Genomic DNA, 12921 nt, shown 5'->3' with positions numbered 1-12921 from the left:
ACTGTACCCACGAGACCGGTCTTTATGTTTCAGCCTGAGGAGAAACCCCACCATCCACACAGCAGCTCGCAGCTTCCTTAGCAAGAAACCAGTTTTTTACACAATTGAAGGACATGAACAACAATAAAGCTTCCTGAGGAAGAAAACAACAAAAAGGGAATTTTATCCTGATTCCATATGGATTTAGTTAAACCAACTTTGTGCCTCTTATCTGTTATCATTATAAGTTTAAAAACAAAGTTTAACAAAGCTGTCCACTGAACTGAAGGTATTTTCAGAATCCTTAAACACACCTCGAAACATCTTGATGGAAAACATTCTGTCTACTTCCCAAAAAAGGTATTTTACAGCAAATGTCCAAGCAACACATCATTTTAGGTTGCCATAAATTACATTTGTTTGTGTTCAATTCTTTTGACTTGAACTGTAATTAGAACTCATCAGTTATTACCCAACAACAGCCATGCTTGCCATCTTGTATGCATTTATATTGAGGTCATGAAGTTATTTGTTGATTTATTTTTGGAATACATAAAATTCAAAACACAAGGAAACTTATTTTTTTATTGATCGCAGCAAACGAAACTACAAATTTCACAGTTATTTTGCTAAATTCCCTTAATTTCTTTAGAAATATGCCTTTTTTGTTCATTTGGATTTTTTCTCTAACAGCATTTAATTGCAAACAAATATTTTTGGCTTCCTGATAATCCTCTATGCTGATGATACTGTCTTATGTCCTATATACATTTTTCATCAAAGAGTAGTAGTGTTAAAAAATAACAATAATTAACAGCCTGGACGACTGACATTAGGTTTTTTTGTGGATGTTTTTTTTTAGGAACATTGATGCTCAGCTTTGCATCTTAAATGTAGTAAATATACAAGAGACAAATACCGTTTAAGCAGGGTTTCATTTCTCTATACACCTGATTTACAACTTCTTATCCCTTTCCTGATGTTGGACACTGACTGTGTGACATCAACATCAGCTCTTTGAGAAGGTGAAGGCTGAGGTCCTACAGGCCTGAGAAGGAAGTGTCTAATCAGTGGAGGGCCGACGTCGACAGAAAGTATGTCATAACAGGAGATCATGTTTAAAAGAGAGACAGAGCTGTGGAAGACGAGTCCTCATCTCTTCCACTGTGAGACAGAGAGCATCCAACAGAGTATCAAGTTCTCAGCAGGTCCCCCAACCCTCCTCTGCTTGCCTGCCCTTGGAGGCTTTGAGTGACTTGTGGTGAAGCTTGATGGGGATTATTGATCCGCCTGGCGCGCGCCTGCGGTTTCGGCGTAAGACTGACGACCTCACCAGAGAGAGTTCTTGGCACACATCGGCCCCTGTCTTAGATCAGGGCCTTGTGGAGGCCAGGACAGGCCTGACGTGTCCTGAAATGTGGACTGTTTGAGCTCGGAGCCAGGTGATCAAGACATTTCTGAGTATTTAAATAATCAGCCTCAAATTAAGGCAGAAGATAACAATAAACATATCTGATTGGCTTCTTGGAGAGGAGTTGTAAAAATGAGTAGCCGTGTCTGCAGACAGCAGGGCCTGGGGGTATTTATGCTCTTGGTTAGCTTTTACTGGTTAGGGTTTCTGTTCCAGTTGTGGACCACATGAAATAATCCATGGCCACTGGAGAAGGATGTGGACACTGTGCTAATTATGTGAGATGATGATGTCAGGTAAAGATACTTTCTACTGAGCCAGAGCTTTTTTTCCCCCTCTATGTCATGTTCCAATGTATATAACCACCCTGTGGTGACCACACTCACTATACAACCACACTCACATCCACATGTCGGACATGTCTGGATCCTCAGCACCCCTCACACATCCGCACTGTCAGCCGGCCGCTCACTTTATCATTCAGAGTTGTAAATCATCACTTCGCCTGCAGGAAACACACAGCATTTTATTTTCCAGTCATAAACCATAAAACCTGCCTCTAACACGATTTATGATCCTTGGAGACCGAGAGGATGAATGTCTAAAGCAGAACCAGACACGATGGCGGGCATCCTTCATCCCCCCTTACTTCTGCCTGGCATGGTGGATTTTCCAAAAAGCCCCAACATGATCCAAATGTCACCATGGTAGTCCGTCATTCAGCAGTGAACTGGAAATCTCTGACTGCTCTGAATTACCAGTCCATTAGTTCTCAATTAACACTTGCCTGATAAAGTTTTAACGGCCCTTCATCTGACAGGAGGGGCACATAGAGCTCCTTCATGCTCCGTTTCAGGCAAAGATGGGGCCTCTGCCAAAATTTTTGAAATTTTATTGCCTGGCTGATACCTTATGGAAAAGGCCTGTTTTGCATGAATATTTGGCACCAAGCGGACGTTTATCCTGTCTTATGTTCTGTGCACTCAGTTGTGCTGCAACAGTTTGCCATTTTTTGACAGCTGAGATGGTGTATAATTTGAAACACTGACATGAAGTGGGGACCCGGGACAAAGAGGCCTTTTGTTTGTGTGTTTGGTCGCTGTCCATGGTCCTGACACTCACATTTTCACAGTAATTCCTTTTTTCCCCCCTTGACAGTGTGACTGGTATCAGGTTGCATAATCAGAACTGGCAGATGTCATTAAATGTAGGCTTTCTATGTTTCATGAAAGCACTTTTCTCTGATTCCCCTTTCACTTAGCTGCAAATGGTTTCAAGGAATCGAATGTTTCCAGAGCTGAAGACACAGGCACGCTTTAATCTAGTGATGAATGGATTCTGGTGCAGGACGCCAGGCTCTCTTACAACCAAACATGTCTGTGAGGTTCTGGGCTGCTGCTCGTCTGCAGTCAATTGATCATTTTCTTTTATTACAGGTCAAAAGACAAGTCATCGTTTACAATCCCCAATCTGTAAGGCCAAAGCTGTTGAACACGCTGGAGTCTGCAGAGAGGAAAACGTGGGGTGTTGGAACTTCACTAGGAGTAGGACTAACATAATAAGCACCAGTTTGGCCACATCCAGTCTGACTGCCTGCCCGCATGGAACAGCGTATGGGTGGGCCCCTCACACAGGTCCCTATGGTTAAATAAAAGCCACTAGAGTGCGCCAAAGTACACAATTATTGTTGACTCAGTTTGAACTCCTCCTGGAGCAGAGAGGGGGGTTGTTCAATTACAATCATATCAAATTAAGATCAATCCTGTGCGATTTACACGGCTTGTAGGCTGAACTCGAGGACAGTTTTCCTCTGAGACATTAAGGTGGACTGGCGCCATTTTTAAAACTCAGATCACATCAGATTAGAAAGGTTCAGGGAGGTCAGCGCTTCATGCTACTCTGACAGACAAGGCCCCCACCATAGAGCCCCCTGCTCTGAGGTTATCTCGGCACTAAATGAGAAAACAAGATACAAAGTTTCCTGTTTGAGGGCAGAACATTTACAGACAGTCAGCCCTGTTAGTAGAGATGGATATGCAGAGATTTACAGCTCTGTGAGTAATAAGGGACCCTTGAGGATGACTCTCCGCCTGAGTTTCTACTCTGAAACGTTTGCAGAGGTCAAGTAAACATCAATATTAGGCTGTCAGCTGTGTTTGTGAGTGTCTGTGCACTGACTTCTAAATAAAGTGGTTTTGTCTCCTCATAAACTGCTGTTTCTATTTCTCTCTGCTGATTGCATAACATAAGGAAGAGAGTGCAGGCTTTTTTTTTTTAGGCTGCTGCTACAAGACGTCTCACAACCTGGTATAAAAATCAAGCACATCATTGCTGGCATCATGTTAAACCACCAGATTTAAACAGGGACAAAAACTCAAAACCATCCCCTCCTAAACGAGTCTGTGTCTCTCGTGCATGCAGGACATTATGCTAATTTCTCTGGGTGTCTGGGTCCCGTTTGCTCCTCCAGAGTTCATTATTATAATTGCTAGACATGGCTGAGAATGCTGCGAATGTGAACCTGAAACCAGCAGGAGCTTTTTTTTTCCATGCAATCTATATTCAGGGAAATCCCGAGAATGTTCCCAATCTGAACCTTAAGAAAACACATGGGATGTTGTAGCTCGCCCTCTCTCTGTGTGTTTCAGCATGTGTACGTGTGTGCGCGCACACTTAGATTGGCTCTATTAAGTCTTGGAATAATGTAAAACAGCTTCCCTGCTTCTGCCTGTCTCTGTTCTTGTCTCCATCCCTCTGGTTTCTCAGCGTACCTTTGAAATGAAGCCATGGCAGTGTTGGTGGCAGTAGTTCTCTGGCTCGGCGTCGGCCTTCGTCCCCGTCCAAAGACAATGTTGGTGCAGACGGAGCGGCAGACCAGAGATGACACTGTTAGATGTGCTTCCTACGAGCAGAAAGCATGGAGATCTGATCGTTTTGAGAAAGGATTTAAGAAGTGATGACATTGCAGAATATTTGTGGAGAATCAGAGAGTTCTCAGAGATGGTGTTTCATGTTTAAATGGAAATTAAGGAAAATCGAATCAAAATACTCAGAGAAATGATGGATGAGTTTGAGACAGACATATAATCCTTTTCAAATAAAAAATCTCCTCCAAAATCATTTAGTTACAAGGCTTTACTTCTACGTCTTCCTCATTTTAAAAAACATATTAAGGATTAAGAATAGTAAACTTTGTTTCATTTCAAACATTCTGCTTCTTTACTGAGGAGTCTGTGCGCATTATTGTGGCTTTACTTCTATATTCTTACTTGATTGAGTTACATATTGGGCTTCAGTTTGCTTGCAAATAAGGAGAGATGTCACAAAAATCCTGCCCTAACATACACAACTTTAACCTTATCAATAGCCAACAAGGCAAGACGTTAACCACTTCAAGCTGAAACATCTGAAAACGGGGTATTTAACTCATCAGGGGACAAAAGGGGAAACATTTTGAATACTGATAGGATTTCATAATATAATGGAAAAATGTAAATGCACAGAGAATATGACAGATTATCTCCACACATACATGCTGCCTCTTGATATAAAACAAACTTATTCTGGTCCAAAAAGGGAAACACAGATATTAAGTTACAAAATTCCTATTTTATTCTTAAAATAAACAAATGTACAATCACAATGCCAATTTCACTCACTGTTGTCAGGTCTGTTTATCCCTTTAAAAAACATTTTATTTAATGTACCAGCAAAATCTAACAGAGGCTCCATTAGATTCAATTTCCTGACAAGTTTAAATGAGAGAAGAAGAATAAAAATAGACAAAAGAAGTCAACTTTACATGAGAGCAGGGTCAGGTACAGTTTCTTGGTATGATACATGTGGATCATTGAATAATACGAGGAGTTCTGACGCTACATTTAACAAAGCACGGAGAAAGGTTGAACCTCTTGATTTCTTAAGAGACAAAAAACAAACTAAAGCAGAAGAGGACAGAATGGGATGTCAGTGCTACGTTGATGTGTAAACAGTTTTTAAAAGAATACTTCCTGTTTGCAGAGACAAAAGCAGATTGAATAAAGTCCAACAGATGTGCATAGTTATTATGGAACATCGAGTGATTCTGTGATGGGTAGACAGCTATGAAATCACAACAATCTGAAAGGTTTTATTTGTTCTTGTTTGTGTCTCTGGAACATGACAAAGACTTTTTATTTGGGCTGAAGAAGTCAGGGAAATGTAGTCCGACATGTTCACTTCGATTAAGCCAGATCAGAACATCCTCTGTAGAGTCGGGAAAGCGGCGCTGCGTGCAAACCTTCAATGAAAAGTCTGAAGTCTGATCCTTGGACATGGCCGTGTTTTTCTCAGCTTTTTCAAATTGAGTTATTATATTACCTACATGCTCGGAATATCATATTTTACAAAAAATGCCTTTTTTAAATAAATACCAACTGCCTTGTGAGATCAGATTCAACTGCAGTGAAAATGGCTTGTTTGACCAAGTGTTATCCATTCTTTGTGTGTGTGTGTGTGTTTATGTGTGTGTGTGTGTGTGTGTGTGTGACTGTGTGTGTGTGTGTGTGTGTGTGACTTCAGTGGCATTAGATAGACACTGAGGACCAAAACCTCAAGCCCTGCTGGCAGCCAGCCGCAAGTGCTGCTAGAAATAAAACAAGAAATAAGTGCTTTATGAAACAAACATACACAAGTCTCCCATATTTTTTGGTTACCAGTTGTGCTGCCAGCAGCTGCATCCAATCACCTCGCTTTTTGCACTTTTTTTTCCTTCTACTCCGACACTTCTCACATGAAAATATCAGACCTCCCCGCCACACTGGTGCCACAGAACCATTTTAGAGCGTAACACTGAAAAGAAGAGGATACAAATCTATTTGGAAAAGCATGTCAACAAAAAGCAAAAATGGAAAATAAATAAATGTCTGAAGGAATGTCACAGTCTGTTTTGTCTTTGAACTGTGATATTTCCTTTTCAATCTCAGAGACTGAAAGAGAAAATGCAAACAAACAAAAGAACCCGTGTGTGTCACACACAAAGACACACTTTTTTTTAAAGCTATCTCTTGCTCATGTTATGAAAGTTATAATAGACTTGGCATTTTTTCCCTATAATCTTGACAGAGCATTCAGACAGACTGGGTCTGAAAAGACACACAGATTTAACACATCAGTTTTAGGATTATCCAAGCATTATTCCAGTCCTGAGGAGTTTATGAGTTATAAATGAAGTGAACCCTAAAGTCTGACCTGCTGCTTTGGAGCGCGCTCAGAGCACAAACAGGCCCGGCTCCGCCTTTATAATCTCTGGGCTGCATGTCAGTTCGTGTATAAAAGTACTTGTTCTCATTGGGAAAAGAAAGCACATGTGTATCTGTGCGAATGTCAGACTAGACAAAACTGAAGAAATCAAGCAGAATTTCCCTGACGGATAATTATTTTCCCCAAATGAAGCTCTCTTTCATGGTATGTTGCCAAGAGGCACAATACGAGTTATTGCTCAATAAATACCAAAGGTTTAATTCCCAGCCAAATGTGTGTCAACGCCTAGCGAGGATGTTGGGCTCTTAACGTGCGGAGCAGTTAAACTGAAAGTTACACCAGAAGAAACATGTTGCAATACTCTTTGGAAATTACATTTCATATTCAAAACGATTTAAATCTTTGGGAACAACAAGAAACAAATTAAACACCTCTCACTCTCTTAAATTACCTATCAAAAAACAAAAGAAGATTTTAACTTATAGATGCATCAAAAATATTCAGATTACACTTCTTTGACTCAAGTTTCAAATACAATACATAATTTATGGCTTTATAAGTTAAACTAAGAAAAACGCCTCAATCTACATCAACGTTTCACCCACAATATACAAGTTAAATTAATTGGTTTAAAGCAAATTTTCTGTCCATACCACTTATGGTAACATATGTGTTACTCTCCTCACTTGCTACTCAGTGCCTAACTTGCATCTTGATATTGTCGTAGTACAAAAACATGCTCTGCAAAAAGCCTTATTGAAATACAAACACTATACAAAAGAGGCAGTCTTTTACAAATATTCTTGAAGCATCCCTTAGCTTGTGGATTATAATAAAACTGAAATAATGTCTCATCCACATAAGCCTTGTAAAAACGTCTCTTATTATTGCTGTGAGAATCGCTTCCTTTGTTGTGCCTTGGTCAAAACACATTCCAAGGAAGACAAGTCCGTACCAGTCCTGTCTTTTTTTTGTTGTTTTGTTTTTATCATCTCAGCCTTAATTTCCAACAAAAGGTAGAGATGGTTGATGAGAGCTCAAAAATCCCCTTTATTCATAAAAAAAAGGTTTTGTGCTTTTGAACCATGACATCGGTTGTCTTCCAGTCTCCGCCCACTTATTTTCTTCAATATGGCCTCCAGACTGCCTCATCCATGCGGCCTCCAGGGTTGAGAACGGTCGGGGAGTTACTGTGGCTCCCGTCGCCGTCGACCCCTCCCTCCGTCTGGCTGGGCAGGTTGGGGTTCACCAGGGAGGTGCCCGTGGAGGCGCTAGTGCAAGGAGGGATCATCCGGGAGGGCGAACGGTCCCCGCCTGGAACCATGGAGAACTGGTACGAGCCGGACGAGGCGCCGTAGTAAAGATAGGGCGTGCTGCTGGTCTGGAAGGGTCCACTCTGGCTCTGGGTGGAGCCCGGGTAAGGAGGGGGAAGGTAGGTGTGGTAGTGGGCGCTGCCGAGCGACATGGCAGAGGTGACGGGCGGGGTGTAGGTGAAGGTGGCCGGGTAGTGCATGCGAGGGCTGGAGAAACGAGTCTCTGTGAGGGAGGAGAGGCCCGGGAACTGACGCTCGAACTGACCAGGGAATGGGCTCAGGTCGGACGAACCTACAGACACACACACATAAAAAAAAACCCAAAAAAGCATTAATTTCACAAGGATACTCTGACATCATAATAACACCTTCTTTGAACACATTCTCAGTTGTGATTCGAGGAAATGTGGTTTTATTTGGACCTTTAAACTCTTTAGCACTTTGTGTTGTTGGGTAATTCAATTAAACAAATGCGTCCCCTGAGAAATGAAACAGTAGTAAAGGGAATTGTATGTAATCAAATGCTTCGCGCCACATATGTGAGTTAGCTCATTAAGAACAGACTTTAGCTAACGGTTATTGTGGGCACAGGCATGGAGCAGCATTATTCTATAAATATTGTTATATCCATCAACTCCATTCAGAGCTGTTTTTCACTTTGGTTTGATAAAGTTAACAAACACATCAGTGCAGTCCCGCACAGCAATATGTTTACGCCTCTGCATATTTATGTTTCTGTGTGTGTGTGTGTGTGTGTGTGTGTGTGTGTGTGTGTGTTGGCCCACGTTCATGTATATCTGTATAACTGTTTATGAATATGTGTGTGCATACGGTGTGTGGGTGGGTGTATGTGTGTGAATACTGTATGCACATAAAAAAGCAGTTGGGATGAATCAGGAGCTGCACATGTGGAAACACTTTGAGCAGAAACAGTTTCCATGAGATCCATAATGAGGCAGGGCTGAGCTCTGATGTGGCTCCTCTCCTCGCCTCCCATCGGCTCCAGCGTGTGTGTGTATGTGTGTGTCCCTTGTGCACGCCCCTGAGCGAGTGAGAGAGAGAGCGCCGAGAAGGAGCTGCTCCATCTCACCCTTCGTTCCTCTCTTCGCTTCATCCCTTAAAAAATACCCAAAAACCACTAACTGGCTGCGGCTAGCTTTGCGCTGGGCGCAGAGTTTAAGGAGAATAGGAGGTCCTCCCCCCCTCCCCTCCTGTCTCCTCTCAGTGGTTTAGTCCAGCCATGGCGCTCTTATCATAAATCACCAGGCGTCTTCCGTGTCACCATGTCTGCTGTGTGAGGACAGGGGGTGGCGGGGGAAGAGGAGGAGGGGGGGCAGACGTAGTGTTTATGTGCAGGGAGAAATTGCGAAGCCGGGTTGTCGCTATCGTCAGATAGCATATGCTGCCAATTAAGGCCTTTAAACTTCCTCTTTCCACAAGATCTGTTTGATTCTAATAGAAATAGTAGGTGATTGTCTCCGCTGTGGAGGAGCAGTGTGATCTCAGACATGACCGGCGCTGTTCAATAAACTCCTGACTCCTGCTTTTAACATTTGGACCTATTTTAGCTCTCAAAGGGGCCCTCTGATGATGAGCCAGATCGAGCTTTATTAGTTTAAATGAAACCAGAGTGGAACTTTGTCTAAATATTTGGAGGGTTCCTGCAAACTTCAGAGCATCACTTCCGAATGAGGTGTTTGACTTGACTGATGAACTTTTGCAACTGCTTCTTAGCAACTGCAACATTTCGCCACACGAGCCCGTTTGTGTGAAGGTGTGAGTAAGTAGGGGGCGTAGGGACGGTGCCGAGTTTGCACTCCAGCATCTATATCAGCTTCTGCTTGTACTTGTCGGTATGTTCTGTGGCTGGATACTGTTACAGCGCAGCCTGGCGAGGTGTCAACATGATCTCCAGAGATCTGAGGGCCTTAGTCACATCACTTAGGAGGCATTAAATGCTCGAGGTGTGCATGTGGATACAGAGCGGGAGGAGAGCACGTTGCGGCCTGTGTTTTTGCTTGTGGACGTGCTCGCACATGCACGTATGTCACTTTGAGAACAAAGCCTGACGCTCTGGAGATGAAAGCTGAAGGGAAAGACCAAGCTAATCAAAGTTGACAAGGCAGCTGGCTGGATTTTAAACCCTTTCTATGCAGAGTCACACGGCCCGCGACGCGTAATCACTCACCCTCGCTCTGGGCACACACACCCACACATACACACACACACACACCCACACATACACACACACACCCACACATACACACACACACCCACACATACACACACACACCCACACATACACACACACACCCACACACACACCCACACACACAGGAGGGTGCAGCACAGGAAAACAGAAGGGGGGAAAAAGCAGGTAGAAAAAAAAAAACTCATGGCAGTGAGTCAAACAGGTGTACGGGGGAGAAACTTGTCTGGCGGCATGTTGGGAGTTTAAAGGAGCTTTCACGTAGGGGAGGGGGAAACAGAGACAAATTGGAACACAGATGCTGCAGTTATAGCAAACAGACGGGCTAATGCAATTACCCAGAATTCCTTGTGAGAGTGGCCTATCGCTATAAAGACACTTTATTTGTCAGTCACGAGCCTGTTATTATCCCATGGCCTGTTATTACCCATAGTCCTATGGGATCAAAGGCTTGGAGCGAGGAAAAAAGGAAACAATCGTTTTTCCTACACTGTCATCCAAACCTCTCCTCGGGGAGACAGTCGGACAACATGCCTCATTCCTCACGTTCATGTAAGAATGAGCTAATAGCAGCACTTCATTCGCCTCACATAGCATTTTCAACAGTCTTTCGACATTTGTTTACCTTATAGGAGTGCATGTGTACAAATATCCGCCTTTCTCTCCCCTTCCCTCAATCTATCCTACAAGAAAATGTTATTCTGGATTAGCTGAGTAGTCATTCTACCTGGCAATCGTCGAGGCACGTCGCTGATGGCAGGAAGGCCCGTGCCTCGGCTGGAGGAGAGGGGGGTGGTGGAGTGGACTGAGGGGGACGCCATGGGACTCAGGTAGGACGGGTACGTCTGTTCATACGACCAGGGAGGAGAGGACTGGGACTGACGAGGGTCTGATGGGGAGAAATGGAGCGAGGAAAGAAAAGAAGGAAGAAGAGAAACAGCCCAGAGAGACATAAAAGAGAAACAGAAAAAGAAAGAATAATTACAAAAGGCCCATCAGCTGGTTCACATGGCCTACTTCTTTTTTCTTAAATGGATAGCAAGTTCACAATGACATTCACAACAACTGTAGACATTATTAGTTAGTCTGTTTCCCTGTGCTTGTGTTTAGAGGTAAGTATCAGTTTGGCGCATTATGCAACATCCTCCATAATGACACATCTAATGTTTACCTTCGGAGAGAAGATCTTCCTGTTTGCCTTATAAAACATTGTGCTTGCAGCTGAGGCAGAGAGCCTTACTGGCAAACACCCAGGGTGTAAACACACCAGCAGACAACCAAGAAAATAACTGCAGCACACACTTCATTGTGTGTCTGTGCTGAAACACTAGTGCAGAGCAGAAAAGTTGCTAAATGTCTCTTTGTATGCGAGCTACTTTTATGTTAACGATGACATTTGTGAACAAAGAAGAAGTTCATGAGATTTATTATCTCTACTTCTGCCTTTGCCAGAATGTTTGTCAAAAGACTGCAGAGATACTGGACTAGTTTTGAAATGAGGAGGATATCCTGACTCAGCTGGTAGATCAGGCGCCCCATGGACTGAGACTACAGGCCTCTTTGCCCTGGTCACAGGTTCGACTCCTGATCCTGACGATGTTTGGTGCATGTCATTCCCCACTCTCTCTCCCCTCACTTCATGTTTTTCACTATCTGTCCTGACCAAATAAAAGCCAATAATAAACATGAATAATGAATTAATGGATTAGTTATCTTAAATTACAAGTGGATAAGCTGCTCCTTAAGTTATCTCAAAGTACTAATAGAGGACAGTTTATAGAGTTGTATAGGTACTAATAGATAAATAATTTAAATCACTTATTAAATAAAAAGTAATGGACCAACTGTTGAAGAAGTGGTCTTTAAGTAATCATGGATAAAAAAGTTGACTAAAAACTAAAGTGCTTATCGATAATTACATTAGTGAGCTAAGAGTGAGAACAGTTGAAAAAGTTAACATAGTTAGTGACGGTAATAAAATGAATTAACAGTTTAACACACACACACAACTGGACAATTCACTCTGACTAGGTGCAATAATAATGTTATATTAATGTTATATTATGCTTAACCATCCACTTTGTGCAATAACATGTTACACTTTATGTGCACTGTGTGCATGTCTGTGTTACACTGAATATTACGGACTACACTTTTGTCAATAGCTGATCTATTTTTATTTTTTGTATCTATTTTTTGTACATTCTTAATTTTTATTTTTTTATTATATTGTGCTGTGTTCACTTTTTGTCTGCAATCTTTGCTCTTTGCTGCTGTAACACTGTAAATTTCCCCATCATGGGATAAATAAAGGATTATCTTATCTTATCTTAAATGGTTAACTAAAGTAGAAGATAAGCATTTAAAACAAAATGGAGGAGCTGAAGGTTAAAGGTTAAAGGTTTAAAAAGTAGGCAAAATTGTCATCATGGATAAACATTTTAAATAGCTAAAACACAGTCAGTAGGAAATCTCTAAAAAAATGACATTGATATAAAGTTAGAATAGTTTAAGGAACTCATTGAATACCAGTTGTAGTTATTAAAGCAATAAGTCATATACAGATAAAATCATTTGCTGAGATCCCAATGTTTAAACAGTTGAAATAGTTATACTTGATACATGGTTGCAGTAATGAGTGAAATGCAATACTGTGGATATAATGTGCAATAATATGGAGCTAATAGTCACATTAAAATATTTCACTGGTAGAGATAGTGTTTAGACCTTGAAATAGTTAAATCACACGAGAGGACTGCAAAGGTGAC

The 12921-nt window shown here is 42.0% G+C and overlaps 1 protein-coding gene across 4 annotated transcripts in view; it reads right to left on the bottom strand.

Moving 5' to 3' along the window:
- Positions 1-4979: 4979 nt before the first annotated feature.
- Positions 4980-12921, bottom strand: part of runx2b (RUNX family transcription factor 2b) — a 40702-nt gene continuing 32760 nt past the window's right edge. For all 4 annotated transcript variants that reach the window (XM_065963996.1, XM_065963994.1, XM_065963993.1 and 1 more), the window contains 2 exons: positions 10881-11042; positions 4980-8236 (listed from right to left, as the gene is read on the bottom strand). In XM_065963996.1, coding sequence (XP_065820068.1) covers positions 7758-8236; positions 10881-11042 — 641 coding nt within the window. In that variant the 3' untranslated portion in view covers positions 4980-7757. The remainder of the gene's footprint in view (positions 8237-10880; positions 11043-12921) is intronic.

This window comes from Labrus bergylta, chromosome 15 (assembly GCF_963930695.1).
Source record: "Labrus bergylta chromosome 15, fLabBer1.1, whole genome shotgun sequence".
NCBI lineage: Eukaryota > Metazoa > Chordata > Actinopteri > Labriformes > Labridae > Labrus > Labrus bergylta.
This window is presented reverse-complemented; position numbering and strand designations above follow the sequence as displayed.